At 40.0% G+C, this 23543-nt stretch overlaps 2 protein-coding genes across 2 annotated transcripts in view; one reads left to right on the top strand and one right to left on the bottom strand.

The window, feature by feature from the left end:
• The first annotated feature begins 16 nt into the window (after positions 1 to 16).
• Positions 17 to 22768, top strand: LOC146547654 (ATP-binding cassette sub-family C member 4-like). Its single transcript, XM_085263658.1, has 31 exons — positions 17 to 161; positions 1539 to 1649; positions 3158 to 3278; positions 3466 to 3690; positions 3825 to 3914; positions 4091 to 4254; positions 4407 to 4532; positions 9535 to 9784; positions 10392 to 10499; positions 10603 to 10692; positions 10792 to 10983; positions 11976 to 12070; positions 12325 to 12411; positions 12621 to 12717; positions 13359 to 13580; positions 13740 to 13877; positions 14338 to 14375; positions 14525 to 14640; positions 14729 to 14875; positions 15605 to 15684; positions 15779 to 15929; positions 16036 to 16155; positions 16691 to 16801; positions 20195 to 20295; positions 20651 to 20842; positions 20924 to 21079; positions 21345 to 21434; positions 21518 to 21690; positions 21798 to 21903; positions 22023 to 22156; positions 22325 to 22768. The coding sequence occupies exons 1-31, from the start codon at positions 82 to 84 to the stop codon at positions 22338 to 22340; spliced, it is 3927 nt and encodes a 1308-aa protein (XP_085119784.1). The 5' UTR covers positions 17 to 81; the 3' UTR covers positions 22341 to 22768.
• LOC146547653 (ATP-binding cassette sub-family C member 4-like) overlaps positions 22716 to 23543 on the bottom strand; it is a 60290-nt gene continuing 59462 nt past the window's right edge. Inside the window, exon 31 of the mRNA XM_085263653.1 lies at positions 22716 to 23484. Coding sequence (XP_085119779.1) covers positions 23395 to 23484 — 90 coding nt within the window. The 3' untranslated portion in view covers positions 22716 to 23394. The remainder of the gene's footprint in view (positions 23485 to 23543) is intronic.

Here is a 23543-nt window from a genome sequence, read left to right as displayed (position 1 = left end):
CATAACTTCCACTTACTACACGGACCGAATGAAGTGGAGCGTACAGCGTGCAGAGATGCGCCCGGCTGAGCTATCCCCAGTATGACCATGGAGGTGACAAGCACGGGCGGCAGGCACAACCCGCTGGCAACTGCCAGCTTTTTTTCAAGAGTTTTTTTGTGGTAAGTGTGATTTCACGGCGTGATCTAACTCTGACCGAGCGGTGAGGTAATCAGTTAAGAACAACAAACTGCTGATTTCATGCATACATGTTTGTATATCGTTTTAATTGTGGTTTTTCTGAGTTAACTAGAACTATGAACCCGTTTACAAGGGGATTTAATCTGTGCCAGGATGCATTTTTAATTGAAAAAAATAGTTTCTCATAACTTGATCACGCATTGAAAAATCAATAGGATTAGCCCATCCCAGCAATGCTGTGCCCCACGGACCACATGAGGCAAGCAAGAAATACTTCAGAATTTATTCAAAAGCCGGTGTTTACATGCTTCAGACCATAATAGTGGAAACTGAGACTGATTACTTTAATTCAAAGTGGGTAGAATCACTTCCATACACTGAAAAAACAAAACAAAACAAAAAACTCCTGGGTTATTTTATTAGGTCATAAAAAATACTAAATCCACAGAAAGTATGTGCAGCTTTTCGCTGTGTGTATTATTTCTGTGCATTTATTTGTGGAATAGATTTTGAACAGCAGAGTTGAGTCAGGTAGCTCTGGACTTGTTTGAGTTTTTCAACCATAACTCATGAATGGGAAAAGCAATTGTAGGCTTTAATGTAGCCCTCATGGTTTAAACTGGCTTAATACATAGTATGAGTACCACACAAACAAATACTACATAGATATGTGGTTGGTCTTTTGATGTCTATATTGAAAGCATTGAGTAACTGAGTAATAACTCACCTTCAGAATGTTCAAAGTGCACTTCTTTCTAGATACCAAGGGAGGCTTCACTACACATGACCAGAGAATTATTAAACTGGGAGAAGCAGAAAACTTTGCTATGTTGTTTCTGATACGTCTGCTTTTCCCCTCTGCTAACCTGACATACACTGAATGTCATACACTGAGACACCAGGCTATGCAAACAGGTGCTTATTAACAGGTGCTTTTACTGCCAGAAAAACACAGAGTTAAATTAAGATGAACTGTCCCATTATACTGTTTTTTTATTCTCTTAAAGTTAAAGTTGGGTGTTTTTTTATTGTTAGTATTTTTTTGAAAAACGTGGTGGATATGGGATGGTGTGTGTGTGAGTGTGTGTGTCCAGGGAAGGCGGACTTTGACGGGCATGCTAATGTGTGTGATTTAAGCCAAGTTGATCTGTAAAGCTAATTTTTTAAAACCCAGACATCAGTAAAATATCATAAGTACAAAAAGCCGAGCAAACTTTTTTTGCTTTTTATCGTGGGGTATCGTGTGTAGAATTCTGAGGTGGAAAATGAATCGAATCCTTCTTTTGGAATAAGGCCGAAATATGGAAAAATGAGGGACAGGTGAAGCGCCATGAATACTTTCTGTCTTTCTATTTCAGCTGGTTAACCCCTTTGCTGCAGCTTGGCCAAAAGCGAAGACTTGAGGAAAATGATATGTATAGCATCCTTAAAGAGGATCAGTCTGAAGCCCTGGGAGAGGAGCTACAGAGGTACTACACTGCTGTGTTGCATTATTGGATCACTAACAAAAGTCAAATCTGAGAGACTGAGAAGATGATGGCTCAGACATAGGTCCTTACAATTTTCTATGACCAGTTTGAGAAGAGATTTATTTTTGAGTCAATGAGTAATGTGGTTATGCATACTACCCAAATAACCCATTTCACAACATGTGATTTAGTCAAATATTGCCTTGAATAACATTAAAAAATTCTTCTACCCAGGAAAGTTATGGGTTAAGACCCTATGGTTTTGTTGTCACTTCCTTTACATGTAGCTGGATGGTTGGCCTAGCACCAGAGGTTTTTGAGCTCTTGATCACTTTTAGTACTATTTATGAACTGGTCTTTTAAGCAGTCCAGAAGAAGAAGCGTTGTTATCTATTTATGATGCAAAAAAAGTCATTTCTGGCCAGTCTACCACAGTAGAATAATACCCCAAAATATTTTTCTGGAGTCTGCCATCTATTGATGATATTTCTGTTTGTATTCACCTCTTCAGGGGTTCATTTCCCCTGGTGAATTGTACAAATATGATCTGTAGACAAGCAGGTAGCTGTTGGTGCTTTGCCAGGAGAGACTGCATGCTTGTTCAGTAGCTGTGTGTTTCTTCGAATTGCCAGGGAGTGCTGCCGTAGTGTGAGTCACACCTGATGTGTTATTCTGACAGGTCAATCTACTTATTCCTGTTTGATGTATTAACTCCTTTCACAACAGGCCAAACCCAACCTTAGGCCTCCCTGAAACATGCCGATGCTCCCAACAGGCATTCTGTCACTAAAAATAACACTAAAAGTTCAACAGAAAGAGCTGTAATAAAGCTCATTACTTTTAAATAATTCAGTTCCATTTTATCACAACAACAGCCAACTTAAAGCACCTTGTATTGTAAGGTAAGACCCCATAATACTACAGAGAAAACCTTAACAAGTCAGTGACCCCCTTTGAGCAAGCAGTTGGTGATGGTAGGAAGTCCACACTTAAATTTTGCTTTTATTTTTAACTTAGTTTTAATAGTTTTTAATAGTAATTGTTATAAAATTGTTAAAGAAGTAGCTTCTTTTTTGCCACACGTGTAAATGTTCCCAGCTCTCTCAGTCAGAAATGCTAACCAGCTCTCTGTGCCATTCATTTGATGAAGATGTAAGTGGCAGTGTCACTGGTGGATCATTGAATTGCTGTTTGCCATTCCATTAACCTGATACTTCTTGTAACAAATGAGTATGTTGCCACTGTGCGGCCGTATGGTTCTCATTTGGAAGGTTTATTTGCTAATGATTTTTTTTAAAATGTTGGTGTGACTATATCCTAAATAGTTACATTGCCATTTGTTGTTCTAGATTGGTCTAAAGATCAATGTTGTGTCTAGATTGACATAAAATGTTGTTTGCTTAACTTCAACTTATAGTGTGTACTTCTGTTTGTACCAGAGAAGTTGTACCTTTCACAGTTACCTCATAGGTTAGCCTAATCTAATAATCTCCATGTTTATCTTGCAGATTTTGGGACCGTGAAGTTAGACATGCTACAAAGGAACTCCTGAAGCCAAAACTCACCAGAGTCCTTATAAAGTGCTATGGAAGGTCCTATGCAATGGCTGGGATATTTGTTTTTTTCCTGGTATGTCGACTGGTCATGTGGAGGTGTCAGATGAGTTATTTGTAATGAAATAATAAGCATGCTAATGTACTCAGAGACCTTTCTTGTAACAAAAATTGGCTCAAATATCTAGCAGCCATTTGAACCCATTTCCTAAAGTCTGGGAAAGGATGAATGTAAGCTTGCATTCATTGTCTTTGTCATAAAGGAGACAATCAAAGTGATCCAGCCACTTCTTCTGGGGAAGATAATCCTTTTCTTTGAGAATGGTGACCCCGATGATCAGAGAAGTCTTGGCATGGCGTATGTTTACGCTGCTGCGATGTCCATCTCCACGCTTGGAATGACTATCCTCCAACATCTCTACTACTATCATGTCCTAAGAACAGGCATGAGGATTAGAGTGGCTATGTGTCACATGATCTACAGGAAGGTCAGTGAAAAATCTGTACAAATGAAGAGTTGTCAGCTTATCTCTGTCAGAAATATGCTCCGATGGATCCATCTATACTTGTCGGTGTTGTGAAAATTGTTTTTTGAGCAGTTAAGTAAAATTCCTCTCATCAGGCTCTCAGACTCAGTGCTAAATCCATGGGACAAACAACCACTGGGCAAATAGTGAACCTCCTTTCAAATGATGTTAATCGTTTCGATGAGGTAAGAGAATCATGTACTCAAACACATGATGAGATTATTTAATTGTATTTGATGACATTTTTAAACCAAGTTGTGCCCTTAACATCAAGATCTTCACACAGATTTGTAAAAAATTGTAAGGTTTGGACAAGTTGTCCAGCATGTTTTCTGCACGTCAACAATCATGCTCTCTATAGATTACACTTAATCTGCACTACCTGTGGGTGGGACCTCTCCAAGCAGTGGTGATCATTGTTTTCCTTTGGTATGAGATCGGTGCCTCGTGCCTGGCAGGTGTAGCAGCCATCGCACTCATGATGCCGATACAAACCTGGTTTGGAAAACTCTTTGGCATCTTCAGGTATGGACGAAGAATACAGAAGCTGGACATTATTGTTTCTGACGATAACGTTCTTTTATTATGCGCATTGTCTGCCTGTTTTTATACAATTTTGATTAGATGGTTTTTTTAGCCTCTAATGGACACAGTGTAAATGGTGCTTATATTTGCAGGAGCAAAACAGCAGTCCTTACTGACAACAGAATCCGTATCATGAACGAAGTGGTGTCTGGTATCAGGATAATCAAGATGTATGCCTGGGAGAAACCGTTCTCAGCTCTGGTGACTGAAGTCAGAAGGTAAGAACTACAGGTTTTATGAAGAATCAGCTAATTTTTTAGAGGAATTTCTTCTTCTTATAATGTGCTCCCATAATAATTATGAGTATAAACAGTGAATCAAAAACTGTCAAAATAAATATTTTAATAAACTGACTCGTCATCCTGCAGTTTTATGATTTGGAACGACCAATATGATTAATGCTTCGACACATGTGGAAATGAAATGAACTGAAAATATCAGACATGTCTTTAGCTGTCTTTTAAAATAGTGAACAGGACCGATAAACTTCAGGGGCATAAAGAAAGATCATACCACAGATCAGGCTTGCTCCATCAGCCCAGAAACTTTTCTCATTTGCCAAACGAATGAGGAATGTAGGGTTCACATAATGTGTGGTTTGTCTGGAGGCGGAGATCCATGTTGAACCACTGTGCTCTTCTGGAACAGCGGAGAACTGGTCCTATACATGTAAAAATCAAAGGAACACTTTTTGATGAGATTATAGCATCAAGTCAGTTAAACTTATGGGAATAATACAAACTGCTAAGTACCATTTTGAGCTGCTGCAGTGATATTTCAACAAAATATATATTTTTCAGCTCTATAGGTTGATAATTTTCATTTCGATGAAACAATCTGACATCCTTTCATTCCTTACACAATACACAGTCCATAGTGTAGTCAGCATTGATATCCAGCATGATTTTTCCTATATTTTTTTAGTTAGAGTATACAGTTGAAAACATCCTTTGGTGTGCCTAATGTTTTATGTGTGCTTATGAGTCTCCTCATCAACAAGAACAAAGAGCTTGAGCATATAAAGTTAGGCATGTCTGGGAAAATGTAAAGAGATTTCATTAATAGCATGATCTGTATTGGATTTTCTTATCTCTGCAGAGCTCATCAATTTCTTTAAATCACTGCAATCACAGTTTTTTCTGGTAACCTCTTAGGGCCCATGGGAGTTCATATGGATTAGCTACAAGAAGAATTAATCAGAATTAACAACAAGGAGAATTCCTTATTGCTTTGATGTACTGCTCTTAAAGAACAGCTTAGATTTGTATTAATTCATTAATCCTCAACTTTCTCAGCATTGATGTCTGGTTAATGATAATCCTTTATGTTTGCTCTGCACTTTATATGTTAACTGTCACTTATTGTTCCCATCAACACCTTCTGAGATTCTTTGAAAGAAACCCACTCAAAATCAGTCCTTGTGACATCAAGCAGTAATCCATTGTAGCCTTCTAAACTTTACATCCTTCTTCAGCTTAAATGTACTTAGAATAACCACAGAGGAAATTTGTCACTACTAGTGACCAGCATTGAATGGGAGGCTCTGCCTTCTTCATTCTGATTTTAAATACTTACCACGTGTAAGTCAGAAGTCTCTATTGGGGTGATATGGTATAAAGAGGTTTGCTTTACAGAAGCCAGTATTTTAATATTGGCCATGTACAGACAGAGAGTGAGGAAGTCGGTGAAGCTTGAACTTTTGGTGTGGATTATACAACAGCTCAACATTATTTTTCTGTGTGAAAACTTGGGTTGCATTGTAGTCATGATTAATTCAGGGTTACAGTTTCAGGAAGAAAAATGTTTTACAGTCAACCTTCAAGTCTCAATGAGTCTTTGATAATAAAGACTTCTTAAGATATCCACAGTTACAAAACTACTAAATATGTAGTAAATATGAAGTAATGTGTACATTTGGATTCTAACACAGGGTTGATTTATGGTGAAATGGTTTGTCTATTTTTATATTTTAAATGGATTTTAAGTTGTTTTTTTTTTTTAATGATTTGTAGAGAAGAGACAAAACCCTTCATCTTGATCAAAACACAAAACAAAGAACGTTACGTTCTTTCCGTCAAGCGCAAGGCCTCAGGCTTCGGGGCCTCTGCAGATGCTGAATCATTACATTCTTGTGAGAGGCCCCGCACTGAATGTCCTTAGAGGCCGTACCAAAGCTTTCGACAAACAATTTTTTTTAAAGCTGTTTTGCTAATGTTCTAAAGTAAGGTCAAATCTATAATTAACTGTCATTTTCTGCTGAGTCAAGCTAAATGTATTCCCAGTATTAGCATTCCATCATTACCAAACGATATGTTGACGCTATGCTGGACTGAGCCTTTGGTCAAGCAAACTAACACATGATCTTGGTGTTGCATGAGATACATGCAACACCAAGATATATTGCCAAAAGTTCTTGCTCGTTTGCCTTCACACGCATATGAAATTGAGTGACATCCCATTGTTAATCCATAAGGTTTATTATGATTTAGGAGTATATTTATGGGAATTTTTAACCATTTTTCCAGAAGTGAGGTCAGACACTGATATTGGATGAGAAAGTCTGGCTCACAGCCTCCGCTCTAATTATTCCCAAAGATGTTCTGTCAGGTTTAAGTCAGGACTCTGTGCAAGCCAGTCAAGTTATTTCACATTAGACTCATTGATACATGTTTATTTGGATGTTGTTTTCTGCACTGTTGCACAATGATGTTGGAACAGGAAGAGGCCGTCCTCAAACTGTTCCCACAAGGTTGGGAGCATGAAATTGTCCAAAATGTCTTGTTATGCATCAAGAGTTAGTTTCACTGGAACTAAGATGAGCCCAACTCCTGAAAAACAACTCCAGATCTCACCGCTCCACCAAATTTTACACTTGGCACAATGTAGTCAGGCAAGTACTGACAGACTCGATACACGTACACTACCGGTCAAAGGTTTTAGAACACCCCAATTTTTCCATTTTATAATTGAAAGTTATGCAGTTTAATGTTGCATTGCACTCTGAAGTGAAAGCATAGTACAAATAAGCAATTCAAGTAAAACAATTATCATGGAATCAATTTATAGACCAAAATGTATTCTATAATTCCACCTTTGGCAGCTGAACACACCCGTGGCATTCTTTCTACAACAGAGATCAAATATTCTTCAGAAAGTTCTTCCCATATCGGTTGCAGAGGTTCCCATAAATGTGTGGCACTTTTAGGTTGCTCTGCTTTCACTCTTCTGTCCAGTTCATCCCAAACCAGCTCGATGGGGTTTAAGTCTGGAGACTGGAGACCACTCCATGTTTTCCAGCTTACCATCTTGTTCTTTGTTCCTGAGGTAGTTCTGGCATAGCTCGGACTTTTGTTTTGGGTCATTATGTTGCAATAGGATGAAACCCTGACCAACTAGAGGGTATTGCATGGCGCTGCAGAATGCTGTGTTAGCCATTTTGGTTCAGGGTGCCTCTCACTCTGTACAAGTCACCGAGCTGGAATCCAGCAAAACAGCCCCAGACCATCACACTTCCTCCTCCATGTTTGACAGTTGATGCCACACACTGTAGAGCCATCCTTTCGCGTACGAAGATCCTGCGTGATGAACCGGTGATTTCAAATTTTGATTCATTGCTCTATAATACCTTCTTCCAGTCTTCAGTAGTGCAGTGGCGATGTTTCATGACCCAGGCAAGCCTCTTTGTCTTATTCTGACGTCTTAGCGATGGCTTTCTTCCTGCAGCTTGTCCTGTCAAACCTGCAGCTCGAAGTCTTCTCTTCACAGTTGAAACTGAGACTTACTATGACCATTATTAAGCTGTGTTTAAAGCTGTTGCCCTGTTAGCCACCGATCACGGAAGCTGTTAACTCTCAGAAACCTTTTTCTCACCACAAACGACTTTTTGCAGTACAGTGCTGTTCAGCTGATGCTCACGAGGGCATGGTACCACAGTGTGTTCCAACACTGCTTTCATGCAGGCAGAGGGGGTTGTAAGTAATCCAGAAAAGCTGGAACACCTGTAAGAATTAGTAGCACCAGCTTTCAAGACCTGATCAACCTCCATTGCTGCACAACAGCTTTAAATTGTTAACCCATTTTGTGTTCCCTGAAAAATACCTTTTTGTATAATTTGAAATGTACATTATTTTTCATTTTTTTCGAGAGTAAAAAAGGGTTATATAAGAATCAGTCCATTTACCATCCAGTGACCCTGTTCGGTGATTTTACGTTGCCTACTGTACCACTTCCTGGCAAAAAAGCAGAAAACTCAGAACCACTGTACTGCCAGATTAAAAAAAAGTTTAATGCAATTTGTAGAAGCACAGCGAGGATAAACTTGACCTACGTGTATCGACTAGAGAAACTTCACGAGGGTCTAACATTCAAACTGGGAAGCTTAAATACAAACTTAAAAAGACAATAACAACCACCTGTGTGAGAGGAAATAAAAAAAACAAAACAAGAAGCATCACTGTAAATATATCAAGAATCACATATTATACGTGATAAACCTTGTTAACTCAATCTTTGTAGGCTAATAAATATAAGACCACAAAATACAAAAAATGCACAGAAAATATGTGATAAAGACATGAAAACTGTGGGAAGGAAAAACACAGGAAGGAAGCTCTGGGAGAACCAGGTTCAGGGAGGGGCAGCCATCTGGTGCAATTGGTTGGGGGTTAGGGGAGGAAGACAGGATAAAGACATGGTGTGGAAGAGAACCAGAGATTAATAATAACTAATGATTAACTCTAGAGTGGTGTATAAACAGAGGGTGAAAAGAGGTTAGTGAAGAAGAAACACAAGCATAAATTAGGTAGGTTTCAGGGCCAGGGTCACCTGATCCAGCCATAACTATGAACTTTATCAAAAAGCAAAACTTTAATGCTAATCTTGAAATCCAAACTGGGGGCTGGTTCAACAGAAAAGGGCCCTGAAAGCTGAAGTCGCTCTATCTACTACAATAACCAAGGAACCACAAGTAAGCCTGCAGTCTGAGAGCAAAGTGCTCTATTGGGGTGATATTTAAGATAAGATGAGGCCTGATAGTTCAAGGTCTTGTATGTTAGTATGTCTTTGCACTCTTCATGGTCTGATGAAGAAAATAATTATTTAGACGTAAGTATTTCAGTTGTAGTCATTTGAGCATTCTTTTTTTTGACAGTGGTGTGACACTCTAAATAAAGTCTTCTGATTTTACATATTAAGCCTCCCTATGTTCTTCTTTACTCCTAGGAAAGAAATTCATCAGATATTAAAAAGCTCCTACCTGCGAGGACTCAACATGGCTTCATTCTTTGCCAGCAGCAAGATGACAGTGTTTGTCACCTTCACTGTCTACGCCCTCCTGGGCAACACCATCACTGCCAGCAGTGTGTTTGTCACTGCATCCCTGTATGGTACAATTAAGCTCACAGTGACCCTGTTCTTTCCTCTGGCCATTGAGAAATTGTCAGAGACTGTTGTGAGCATTCGCAGGATTAAGGTAATTCTGTTCTTTCATAAATTGGAATACAAGTAACAAAACCGTAGCTGATATCTGTCATTAGTACCATAATGACCGATTTACTACTTTTCTATTGTCTAAAAAGTTCAGAGAACTTTACATAACAAAAATCGTGTTGACTTAATGTTACGGTCTTCCCTGAGCCTGGTTCTGATGGAGGTTTCTTCCTGTTAAAATGGATTTTTTCCTTCCCACTCTCACCATGTGCTTGCTCATCTGAGTAATCTGATTGTTGGGACTTTCTCTGCATTGTTGTATTGTCTCTTTAGGTTACAATATAAAGCATGTTGAGGCAACTGTTGTTGTGATGCTTGTTTGGTGCTGTTGAACTAAAATAGAATTGAAATTCATGATGTTTTCCATCATGGAGAATCCATCTGTCAAATAGATCCTAAAGTGATGTCCAGATTGATTGCAGATATTGTAACTGTCCTGCAAAAAAATGGATAAAAGATTGGTGGTGACATCAGAACTCTTTTTAATCTTAAATGTAGTTGTTTCTAAATTTGTGGATAGGTAAAGCAAGAGAACTGTGGTAATTTAGTTTATGTTTCAAAGCACGTGTGTCCATTAAATATCTTTCAAGAATTTTCTCGTCCTGGAAGAGCTTGAAAGAAAAAATCTCGCACTGCCTTTGGAGGGAAAAATGGAGAACGCTATTGAAATTGAGGCACTGACCTGCTACTGGGATAAGGTAAATGTTAAAGTTTAAAACTCATATTGATAATGAGTCATCTTGCATAATTTTAAATTCAAAATTTGTGCATTAATTAATACATTCTTCTTCTTTTTTTTAGAGTTTGGATGCACCATCTCTGCACAATGTTTCCATCACAGCAGAGTCACACCAGCTTTTCACTGTGATCGGACCAGTGGGGGCCGGAAAGGTCCGCAACTGACTTACCATTTAGCCTTTAGGTCAGAACATTGAGTATCAAAATTGTGTTTTCAGGGTCACATGTTCATAACATCTGTGTTTTCTTCAGTCATCTCTGCTCAGTGCCATCCTGGGAGAGCTGCCTTATGACACAGGCACATTAAAGGTCATAGGTCAAATAAGCTATGCAGCCCAGCAACCCTGGGTGTTCCCTGGAACCATCCGCAGCAACATCCTGTTCGGGAAACAACTGAATCCTAAAAAGTATGAGAGGGTCCTCAGAGCCTGTGCTCTGAAGAAGGTGAGATATAATGCTGCAAGTTAACCAGTTCATGTTAGGCCAGCAGCTCAAGGCGAACCGCTCTTTACCCTCTGGTGTAAAATCTTACAAGGTGGGTTCCTACCTATAGAAAATGCTGATTAGCTCCAACAATATGATCAGATGACCTTGATAAAAGCCAGCAGCCTTCAAAAGTCAATTATAATCATATTGATTAATTGCATTGTTTGCTATAGTTTAGGATCAAATTCTGAAATTTGACTTTGGGACGTCACATCTTTTCTTGAAATTAAAGCAGTATTAGTTGTGCTTTTCTTTTATGTCTCATTTGAAGTACAGCTGTGGTCAGAAGTTTGCATGCACTCATCCCAGGCATGAATGTCATGGTTATTTAACTGTTCTTTTTCTATAGTGGAATGATTGTACAGCACACATCTTCAATAACTTTAAAACAAGTTTAAGCTTTTATTTGGGATTTTTTCTAATCTATGGATCAAAAATATACAAACAACCTCAAATATATACTCACCAATTTATTGGTGTTCATTTAGCTGTATTTAGTTCAATATCACTTTGCAAGTTGCTCTTCAAACAGACACTTTTGGAGGCCATCAATGATCTTCTGGTGGATTCTGTCTAGATATTTTGACCACTCTTCTTGGCAGTTTGTTTAAATTGGTTAGTTTCCTGGTATGGAGCTGGCCATCCTGGGAGAGCTGCCTTTGAAAGCCTCACCTTTGTTCCTCTAAATATATTGTGGTCTAACATCTCAGTCTTTCTCTTGTCTGACCATAAAACATTTTATCAGAAGCTATTTGTTTGTCCATGTGGGGGAACGGCAAATTTCAATCAAGCTTGAAGGTGTTGACTTTGGAGCAGGGCCTTTTTTCTGTACAATCGTTTCATTCTGGAAAAAGAACAGTTCAAATAAATCATTAAAAACTCAAAATTATCATGACATTCATGCCCTTGATGATTGTAGGCAAGTTACGCCTCCATTGTTTCAAATTCAGGACCTGCAGCTGTTCCCAGATGGAGATCTGACACTGATCGGGGACAGAGGGGCCACACTCAGTGGGGGACAGAAAGCTCGTGTCAACCTGGCAAGGTACATGGACATCATGTAGTAAGAACGCTACCTAGAAGAAAACTTACACGTATTGTATCACCGTGACGCATTCAAATGTTAGTCTGAGTTTCTAAGGAACCTAAACTAGAGGCAACAAGTAGCTAGATGTTGGGGTGCATGTATTTTTACCCTGCATGCACACACTTGTGCTGTTACATTTGCTATAGTTTATGTGAAAGTTCAGTCTTTTTCCTGACAAATAAGATTCCCCCACTGTGTGTCCTTGTTTTCAGGGCTGTATATCAGGATGCAGACATCTACCTCCTGGATGACCCTTTAAGTGCTGTGGATGCAGAAGTTGGAAAACATCTTTTTGAGCAGTGAGTAATAAAGAGTTCGGTGCTAATTATCTGTATACCCTGATTAATAATGGTGTCGAGAATCGTGCTCATGCTCGACAGTACACACTGCATGATTGAAGTTCATGTGAACTGTTTTAATTCCATTCAGTTCAGTTTTATTTATATGGAACTATTTCAAAGCAACAGTCACAAACGTGCAGAAACCCCCTCTTATTTATCAAAATCAGGTGTATCTGTGGCCTGCTGAAGAACAAGTGTCGTATCCTCATCACACACCAGCTCCAGCATCTGAGGACGGCTGACCAGATCCTGGTCCTCAAGGAGGTTTGTCCCCCTTTATGCTGGTTTAAGTAGGCAGGGGATAAACATGTTTGCATTCACCAGTTATAGTTTGTTACTCTGAGGTGTGTAATCTCTGAGAGTGAGCTCCAGCACACGTTGATCTCCAGTCGTCAGGTGAGATTTCCGTTTCCAAATTGTTATTAATTTTTTAACTTACAACACAAAGTCTCTGGACCAGATGTGTTAATACAAAACTACTCAGTTACAGAAGTTAAGGAAACATATTCATTCAGATGAAAAATCTAATTCAGTTTGTCAAAAAACGCTTCAGCTGGAGGAAAGAGATCCAGCATTATGTAGAGTGATGTTGGGAGGTTTAGGTTTAGGTTAGCTTAGGTGACGAGCTGAAAAGTGTCAGGGATAAACAGGCAACGCGGCTTTGTGTACAGTTCCAATTAAATCTCCTTGATCCCCTTTTTAATGTGTTCCCCTTTACTCACAGGTTCTGCATTTTGTAGAAGGAGCTTCACAACTGATTTTTAATGGTGGTTTTCCAATTTTCCAAATTCATAGAAATGATTTTCTCCGAAGGAAGGCGTTCCTTCAGATGAGCCTTTTTGACTTTTTTGTTATTAAGTACTGAAAAACACATTGTTGCTCATTTTCATTATTTGTTTCTCCAGGGTCATGTCATGGTCCAGGGAACCTACAGTGAGCTGCAGACCTCTGGCCTGGATATTGTGTCCCTGCTGAGAAGTGATGTGGAGGCACATTCAGTTGGGTCATGTTCGGTTGACCCAGACAAATTGTCTTTACGCAGCCAGTGGACGATTTGCTCACATGGGTCACACTGTTCTTCCAGCAGCCTCCTGCTACCAGACAGCAGCTGCACTGATCAGCTTCATGTAGGTATATTTCCAAAAGATTAGATTAAGAGTCCCCACATAAATGGCAGCATTTTGTAGTCACCTAATTACAAGGATGGACAGAGGTAGAAATGAATAGTTTGGGTTAAAATAGACCTGCAAGTCTATTATCACTAAACTTGTTTTATTGTTTTGCAGGTTGAAGTTGCTCAAACTATTACAGAAGAAACTCGAGCTGAAGGAAATGTTAGCGGCCATGTTTACCTTAAGTACTTCACAGCAGGCTGTAACACTTTGGTGTTAATGGTCATAATACTGCTCAGCATAATAGCTGAGGTAAGCCCCGACCCTTCAACACCCTTCCTGCACTCTTTCTGTCTCCAGGTGTTACCTGTCTGTATTAACTGTTATCAGTATTAAATCCCTCACTGTACAATCATGTGGAAATGTCACAGTGACTCTAACCCAGGGGTGGGCAATCTCAGTCCACGAGGGTCGGTGTCCCTGCAGGTTTTAGATCTCACCTTGGGTAATCACCTGAATCACATGATTATTTCGTTACCAGGCCTCTGGAGAACTTCAGGACATGTTGAGAAGCTAATTTAGCCATTTAAATCAGCTGTGTTGGTTTGAGGACACATCTCAAACCTGCAGGGACACCGGCCCTCGTGGACTGAGATTGCCTACCCCTGCTCTAACCTGACTTAACCTTCCCACCCTCCCACACATTTCATGCAACTTGGTTTCCTCATGCTGTGTTTCAAAAATTGATCTAAAGAGAGGTCCGTTTCAACAGGTTGCATATATCCTGCAGGACTGGTGGCTGGTATATTGGTAAGAACTTTACCAATGTGGATATTTTTAATGGCAAATACAGTATGCAATAGCTTAACTTTATACTGTTCATTTGACAGTTTTTTAAATGAAATTAGATCAGTTATCATTTCGTGTGTACCTGATTGAATTGTCTTGTCATCTGACAGGGCAGGGGAGGAGTTTTCTAACAGCACAGCCACTGCTGTTAGCGTGGACAGTGGAATGGATGTTACTAGCTCATTTCGAAAGTTTGATCTCACTTTTTACCTCGGTATTTATTCAGGTAAGCCTATAGTTATAGTAATACCTATAGTTCTTGTTAGAGTCTTCAGGTCTAATATCTAATATAGTCCTGCTGTGTTTACTTTTAGGTTTGACAGCAGCAGCTGTGGTCTTTGGTTTTGCCAGGAGTTTGGTGATATTTCACGGGCTGGTGAGATCAGCTCAGACTCTGCACAACAGCATGTTTAGTGCTGTTCTCCACACCCCGGTTACCTTCTTTGATGTCAACCCCATAGGTGAGGCCTACACAGAATTTATTTTAAATTTAAGAAAAGCGTTGAATTACATCAGGGTATATCCTGCCTTATGCCTTTGACCGATTGGGAGTTTTGCCTATAGTTTTACAAATAACCCAGTCTATTTCTACCAGGAAGAGAACTGGAGTCAAAACACATCCCTGACATATTCCAGTGTTGTCTGAGTTCTCCAAGATGACATTGGCCTTAAACCTCTAAAAAAAGGTGTATTAAGTTCAGTTCAATCCAGTTTTATTCATACTTGGCACTCCAAGTTAGAACAGCCACATAAAGGTGCTTTGGGAGGGAAAAACTCTCTTTTAACAGGAAGAGATTCCTGGTAAAACCAGGCTCAGGGAGGAATGGGGATTTTCCTCCCCACTTTCACCGAGGTGCTTGTCATGAGGCAACGTTTCAATGAATGGTGAAAGCATTGATTTGTATGGTGTAAAGCTTCATGTTCAGAACATAGACAGCATAAAGATGGACGTAGTGATATCACCCACTGATTTTGGATTGTCCAGGTAGCTTCAATGTTAGCGTCTTGCTAGCATTAGCCCACTAGAGCATACAGTACACACTAAGAAAAAGGACAAAAATTACACTTGCCTACATCCTTAACATGATAATGGTGCTGGGTGCAGGGCTGACATATCTTTGCTTTTACTGACTGAATGATTTATAGTCTTCTCTTTATATAATGTTTCTGTTCCTTTCCCCTTGTTTCAGGTCGAATACTCAACAGATTTTCCAAAGATGTCAGCCAAATGGACTCCATGCTACCTATCACTTTTGTGGACTTCTATCAAGTGAAGACTACTATATGTGCTATATACACACAAGACTCACTTAAAAGGATCCTTCAGTAATTTGAGTATTTCTGATTATGCGATGTTGTTTTAGTTGTTTTTACAGAATGCTGGCGTTATCACGGTGGCAGCCTCAGTCATCCCTCTCATCCTCATCCCTGTTGTTCCTCTCCTAATAATCTTTCTGTACTTGAGAAGCTTTTACCTCCGTACCTCACGTGATGTCAAACGTCTCGAGTCAACAAGTGCGCTTATTTTTATTACGATCCTATCATAAACTCATCATTTTAAACTGTAGGTTCAATGACGCTGGCTGTTTAACAGTTTCTCACAGCTAATCTTTTCCTACAGCGCGGAGTCCAGTCTTCTCCCACCTGTCCTTGTCTCTTCAGGGTCTTTCCACCATCAGAGCCCTCAAGGCTGAGGAGAGGTTAAAGAAGGCATTTGATGCCCATCAGGACCTGCATTCAGGTTTACTCTTTATGAACTCTTTATGGATGGTTAAAACTGAGATTTTCTAGCTGATTTTAAAGGAATTTCAAGCGATAAAGAAAACTACTCATAGTTCCAAGTAGAACTGGAATTCTGGATAATTTGCTCTCAGTCTGTCAATGAATACCTTCTGGGAGCATATTTGTAAAGGCATTTTCCCTCTTAAGAAAGGTTATCACAGGTCAATTCAAAGTTGATCATTTGCTCAACTATCTCTCCTAAGAGGCCTTGGGAAGATAAGCTATGCGTCTCCAGCTGAAAAAAAGTTAAAAATGTTGTAAATCAGTAATGATAGTGGAATAATGATAGCGAAGAAGCCTGGAAGACTTTAATTCAGTTTTATTTATATGACAACAGTCACCTCAAGGTGCTTTATATTGTACAAATCGCTTTATAATAAATTACATGTGTGAGATATTTGGGTCTCATGAAATGTCTTGTAAAGTGAACCTGCTCAAAAGATTAACCTGGTCATCTTCTTTATAATGAAATGCATTTTTTCGTCTCGTTGCAGAGGCGTGGTTTTTGTTCCTGATGACCTCCCGCTGGTTTGCACTACGCCTTGACAGCATTTGCTCCATATTCATCACTCTCACAGCATTTGGCTGCGTCTTACTCAGACATGGTGAGGAACTAAAGCACCATGCAGACAAACTGTCTCACAACAGGTGCCTTATATTGTAAGGTAAAGAGTCTGTAACGATACAAAGAAAACCCCAACCATCAGAGGACCCTCTTAGAGCAAGCACTTGGCGACAGTGGGAAGGAAAAAATCCTTGATTTATTTTATTACAGCGATTATGTATGCTGTAGGTATTAAAGGTACTGTACAATGTTTTGAATATCAATCTATCAGACTCTAATTTGTACATGTAAATGGAGAGTCCTCTTCACACACTAAGGTTAGTTATGGAGTTCCACAGGGTTCGGTGCTAGGACCAATTCTGTTTATATTATACATGCTTCCCTTAGGCAGTATCATCAGAAGACATAGCATACATTTTCACTTCTATGCAGATGACACCCAGCTTTATATATCTATTAAGCCAGATAACACACACCAATTTGTTAAAATACAGGAATGTCTTAAAGACAAAGACTTGGATAACGTCTACTTTTCTGCTTCTAAATTCAGATAAAACTGAGGTTATTGTACTCACCTATAAAAATCTAACCCTCCAGTAACACTGAGGAATTTTGGAGTCATTTTTGACCAGGATATATCATTCAGTGCATATATGGTAAACAAACGTGTTGGACTTCCATTTGCGGAATCTGGTTCAAATTAAAAACATTCCGTTTAAGTGATGCTGAAAAACTTACTTCTAGGCTGGACTACAATTCCTTATTATCAGGATCTCCTAAAAACGTCCTAAAAAGCCTTGAGATGGTCCGCAATGCTGCAGCAAAGATACTGACAGGGACCAGACCAAGAGAGCACATTTCACCGACACTGGTTTTTCCTCATTGCATCCCTGTTAAATCCGGAATCGAATTTAACATACAAGGTCTGGAATAATCAGGCCCCATCTCATCTTAAAGACCTAATAGTACCCTATCAACCCATTAGAGCACTTCGCTCTCAGACTGCAAGCTTGTTTGTGGTTCCTAGAGTATTTAAAAGTAGAATGGGGGGCCGAGCCTTCAGTATTCAGGCCCCTCTTTTGTGGAGTTTGTATTCAGGACAGGGCTCTAGACTAACTTTTTGCCATGGGCGTACTCCTAACTTTAAAAAGTTAGGCGTACCGGCACAAAAGTTGGGCGCACACAAATTTTATAATAATTTATATAATATAATATAATGTGTTTTTCTGGATACACTGTGCTTTTTCAGCATTCAAAGATTGATGACACCGTGTCAGAGCACTGGCTATGAATTTCAGAAGGATCAGGCCTTAACTTAACAGGAAAAGTTAGCAATAGTTCTTTTCCTATTACAGCTACATCCACGTCTGTCGTGCCTAGGCTGCTCACTAGGGCTGGGTATCATCACTGATTTCTATAATCCATTCGATTCCGGTTTTCAAAGTCCCGATTCGATTCAACTTCTAGCCTCAGACAGTCAGAAATATTATAATTCTGATCATTTATCAGTACTGACTTCATCAGAATTGTGAACATCACAGCAGAGGCCTTTGTTTGAAAGTAACTGAGAATAAAACACAGATTTTCCTGGTCTGGCTTTTTATAGCAGATAACCTTAAAAATATTCTACAATGTTCTGCATATAAAGTTTAAATTTCTTCAGTATTGAACAACAGAAAAAATAGGCTTTCTTGTCCGAGGTCATTTAAGTGAAAAAAAGAAAAGAAAAAGACAGCAGCCACAGCGCTGTAAACAACGGTAGACTGGTGGGCAATAAGTGAATGAATAATACAGAAAACAGAGATTGGAGACGGGAAACTGTTCTTGAAGTACAGAGAGAGATAGAGAGAGAGAGCTAGCTGTGCATGAAGTGTGATTTTTTTTTTTTTTTTTTTTTTTTTTTTTTTTTTTTTTTTTTTTAAATAGTCGTGGAAGCAAAACAGCAAAATTCATGACGACATTGATCAAATGTGAAGCGCAGTTTGCTGCTTCTTTTGCTGCTTGCTCGGTGAATTTTGGTTGGAGAGAGACAAAACCTGCAGCTCAGAATCAGCGCAAAAAGACGTAAACACAGTGCGGACCGGACACATCAGAACCGCTAAGCTCCGACAGAGTGTCCGTCTACGGGCCGTCGGGTGAGAAAGCCGAGAAAGACAAAGTTGATTCTGATGCGTCGGTCCTCTGTGTTTACGTCTTTGTGTGGAATCCCTGTACCTGCTCTCATTTGCTGTTTGGTTGTTGTTGAAATGGTTTTGTGAGCTTTAATCTGAGAATCTGGCGTTTCTGGCAAAACACAGTTATATTTAAAAGTCGATTCAGGATTTAATGAATTGATATCGCTTTATTCAAGCTACTCACCTCCCACTTCCACCTGCACTTTCAACTGGACCACGGCCAATCAGAGAGGTCCCGCCCCTTACTATCTCTGATTGGTTTAGTCCACAATAGGGCAAAATGTGTGTCTGTTGTTGACCACAGGGAAGGTTGCAGATTTTTTTTTTTTTTTTTTTTTTTTTTTTTTTTTTGCTACCCGAACAGTTGGTTGCACAGGTGCAACCAATTTTTTATTTTTTTTTTTAGTGGCACCACTGAAAATTTTGGTCGCATTTGCGACCAAATTGGTCGCACTCTAGAGCCCTGATTCAGGAGACAGACAAACTCTACTTTTAAGACTTTTTTTTTTTATAAAGCATATATTTAGGGATGGATGAGTTGACCCTGAATTTTCCCTTAGTCATGTTGCAATAGCTCTAGGCTGCTGGGGGCTTCCCATGATGAGTCTTTTTCTTCACTCTTTATGTGCGTATACACCACTCAGCATTTATTCATTAGTTATTGTTCATCTCTGGCTCTGTTCCAGGGTGTGTCTTTGTCCCGTCTTATTCCCTGCACCCACAGTCAGTCATGGCAGATGGCTGCCTCTTCCTGACCTGGTTTTGCCAGAGGTTTCTTCCTATAAAAACGGAGTTTTTCCTTCTCACTGTCGCCAAAGGATTTGCTCGTGGGGGGTCACATAATTGTTGGGGTTTTCCTCTGTATTATTGTAGGGTCTTTACCTTACAATATAAAGTGCTTTGAGGCAATTGTTGCTGTGATTTGGTGCTATATAAATCAAATTGATGTGAATTGAATTGAATCTGTGCAACAGGTCAAGAATATATAATGTAGATTAATAAGATTTGCCATAAATGGACGTTTATTAAAACCTTTACTTAAACTATTAGAAATAAAGGAAAGAAAAACCAAACAGTTCCACAACTTTTAAACCAACCAGCCCCTTAGTGGGCTTGGGGTATTTAGCAAACTAAACACAATTAAATGTTTAATTTAACTGCATTTAGTTTGCTAAATACCCTAACCACACACAGTGAGTTAATGCAGAAGAAAGTCCTGAACTAGCCTCTGATTTCTGATCATGTTTTGGATCCATTAGGCCTGGAGGCTGGAGAGGTGGGCCTTGTGCTGACCTATGCTGTAACACTGATAGGAAATTTCCAGTGGACAGTGAGACAAAGTGCAGAGGTGGAGAACATGGTAAGAACTGAGTGATGACATTTTGTATTTCCAGTTTTTTTTGAATGAATGATGTTGATGAAAATGATGTTGGTGGGTGAAGATAAATGTACTTAATGGACAGTTACATGGAGCAAAGTTTCCATTTCCCTTAATCCTCTCAAATTTTGATCATACCTCATTTGTACAAAAACTTTGGACACTTGACTTCTGCACTTACAGTAAAGTATGCTGTACAAATTATAAAGCCCTTTGTAGGAAAGTTGGAATTTTCGGTTTTGGGGTTTAAAAAATATAAAAACATCCTGATGCCTATGAATGAACGTTAACATAGGCTACAAAAAGCATAATTGAAAAAGACCTCTTGGCTTTTCAGATGACATCAGTGGAGAGGGTGGTGGAGTACACTGAGCTAAAGAGTGAAGCACCCTTAGAAACTCAGAAGCGTCCTCCCCCTGATTGGCCGAGCCAAGGAATGATAACCTTTGATCGAGTGAACTTCTTTTATAGCAAGGATGGACCACCGGTCCTCAAAGACATCAACGCCACGTTTCAACCCAAAGAGAAGGTGACACATCGGTTTGTGGAGAACAGCTGGTTGGGGTCTGAGTGATGATCAGCTGTTGATGTTTTGTGTCCTGTGGGTCAGGTTGGTATTGTGGGTAGAACAGGAGCGGGGAAAAGCTCTCTGGTCTCGGCTCTGTTTCGCCTGGCAGAGCCCCAGGGAAAGATCTACATCGACGGTATTGTGACCTCTGAGATTGGCCTACATGACCTGCGCCAGAAGATGTCCATCATTCCTCAGGTACAACATCAGATGACACTTCAACTGCCTGAAGAAATACGTAGTTACAATCTCACTGTTACAATAATGCTATCCATTTCTGTTATTCTTCTATTAATTGAAACTGCTATATCATTTATTTTCAGTAAATTAAACTCAAAACACAGATTTTCAAAGTCATACGATACTGCGTGTCGTTTCCAAATCCATATCCGGTACATAGAATTAATGACGTAGCAGAGTCTACTGATTTTTCTCCCTGACTTCTCTCCCCTCTGCTCCCCAGGACCCAGTTCTCTTTACTGACAGTGTGAGGAAGAACTTGGACCCTTTCAACCAGCACACTGATGAAGACCTGTGGAAAGCTCTGGAAGAGGCTAGTATTTAATTAGCACACCCAGATTTGTCGTTACTGCCCACAGACCAGCTACAGGTTTCTCCTCTCCATGTTCACTGCAGGTACAGATGAAGTCTGTGGTGGAGGAGCTGCCTGGGAAGCTGGAGACTGTCCTGGCTGAGTCAGGCTCCAACTTCAGCATGGGCCAGAGGCAGCTGCTGTGCCTGGCCAGAGCAGTCCTGAGGAAGAACCGCATCCTCATCATCGATGAAGCCACGGCCAACGTTGACCCAAGGTCCTCCAGATACATTACCAGTACAGAGAGCTCCTAGACATCCAGGAGCTTTCTCAACACACTTTTCCCACATGATTCTCAAAGTGTTTTTCTTGTTGTTACTGCAGGACAGATGAGCTGATCCAGAAAACCATTCGGGAAAAGTTCAGAGACTGCACTGTGCTCACCATCGCTCATCGCCTCAACACCATCATAGACAGCGACCGTATACTGGTGACTCAGCTATTCCGACTGTAGCTTTTTAATAAATTCATACTGTTAGAGTACACAGATATGCAAAAAATGTTCCTGTGTTAACTGTTACACCACCGTATGTTTTCTCTTGGCCTAAGGTGCTGGACAGTGGCACCATCCAGGAGCTGGACTGTCCTTTCACTCTACTGCAAAACAAGGAGGGTGCTCTCTACAAGATGGTGCAAGAGATGGGCCAGGCTGAGGCAGCGGCTCTGCTGGAGTCAGCAGGAAGGTGAGGTGAAAAAGAGTCCCCTTAAACATGGCTGAAAAATCTGCATCCACACAGTTTCCATGCTTTCCAGCTTATGACAGCAGCCTGAGCAAAATAATTTAGACTTTTCTGTGGCTGCTACAACCAGGTGAGGTTTACTTCCAACAAGTCTCTCTCACACCCAAACAGAGAAGTTAAACTGTGACGTGGAGTGAAACACTGGAATCAGCTGAACTCTTGCAGCAACCTCTGAGCACCGCGAGCTCCTCCTGCCTCCAACTGTGTGCAACGACTGGGGCGTTTGATGTTTTTTATGCTTTGATCTTATTTGATCTGTGTCTGTTTTTAAGTTATGTTGAAATCATAAATTATGGTTACATTGTCACATGTGAACAAGCTACTCTGTAAGATCTGTAAGCTTCAGAATTTGACCTTGAATTCCCCACCGTTATACTTTTTGTACACGAATTTTCATAAAGTTCATGTAATTTGTAACAGTCCTTGTCTTCTTGACTTGACCAAAGATTTGATTTCAGTATTATATCTTAGTAGCAATATTTGCCAAAAAGCAAAAACTACACAATACACCAAGACAAATGTTACCATGTGAGATGTGTGGGCCTTTTATGTAATATTTGACAAAACAAGCGTACAAAGTTGAAATAACTTAAACATTCAGCAGACAGCTCACACTGCTATTTCACTTTCCTCCCTAGAAATGCTTCAGTCAGCATTTAAACAACACAAGGAACAAAATATTTAACACTGAAATCTTGTGACGCTTTTTTTCCAAGTCTTTAAAACATGTAGTTAAAGAGATAAATGTGAAAAAAATACAGAGAGATCTCTGCAGAGTAAGAATTTGGTCGTTACTAATCCTGAACAATAATATCACTTTGATCTACAAGTGATTTACTTCCATCAGTAAATTAAAGCACTTGGGATTTTAAGGATTATGTAGCCATTTAAAAGCTATTTGTGCAAGGCACCAGAATGCTGAGCAGCAATTTAACACGTGAGAGATAAATAGGTAGTGCTCTACATCAACAGTTCTCATAGCCCTGATTTCTGGGCAGTCAGTCTGAGGAAACAGCTGCACTGTGTGGCCACATCAGGCCCAGCAAATCAATGCTGTGCAGGTCACGTCCACCCCGTCTTACGCCACCAGCAGCGGATCAGCGCTTTCACCAGAGACTGGAGGGGCTTTACAGCCCAGGGATCTTCTGGAGGAGCAGCAGCAATTCAGTGCCTCCCTGAGCTTACAGAGCGGTCTCAAAGATAACCAAGTTCCCGTCTGCTGTTACTGCGTGTCCGTTTGACAGGCTGGGGCGGCTCCTGCTGTCGTAAGCCTGGAACGCATAGTTTACAAATGTCAGTTTACAAAAAGAGATTGACTCAAGTTCTTCAC

Source organism: Mchenga conophoros, linkage group LG23 (genome assembly GCF_057382185.1).
Source record: "Mchenga conophoros isolate Kocher_MC1m ecotype Shallow Benthic linkage group LG23, M_conophoros_male_GT1.1, whole genome shotgun sequence".
Taxonomy (NCBI): domain Eukaryota; kingdom Metazoa; phylum Chordata; class Actinopteri; order Cichliformes; family Cichlidae; genus Mchenga; species Mchenga conophoros.
This window is presented reverse-complemented; position numbering and strand designations above follow the sequence as displayed.

Bases quoted from the DNA above. Each gene is read 5' to 3' on its own strand.
- LOC146547654 (XM_085263658.1), top strand. From the start codon at position 82: ATGACCATGGAGGTGACAAGCACGGGCGGCAGGCACAACCCGCTGGCA. The intron at 3,279-3,465 runs GTATGTCGACTG...TTTGTCATAAAG, and splicing joins GGATATTTGTTTTTTTCCTG to GAGACAATCAAAGTGATCCA. The intron at 20,296-20,650 runs GTAAGAACTGAG...TTGGCTTTTCAG, and splicing joins GTGCAGAGGTGGAGAACATG to ATGACATCAGTGGAGAGGGT.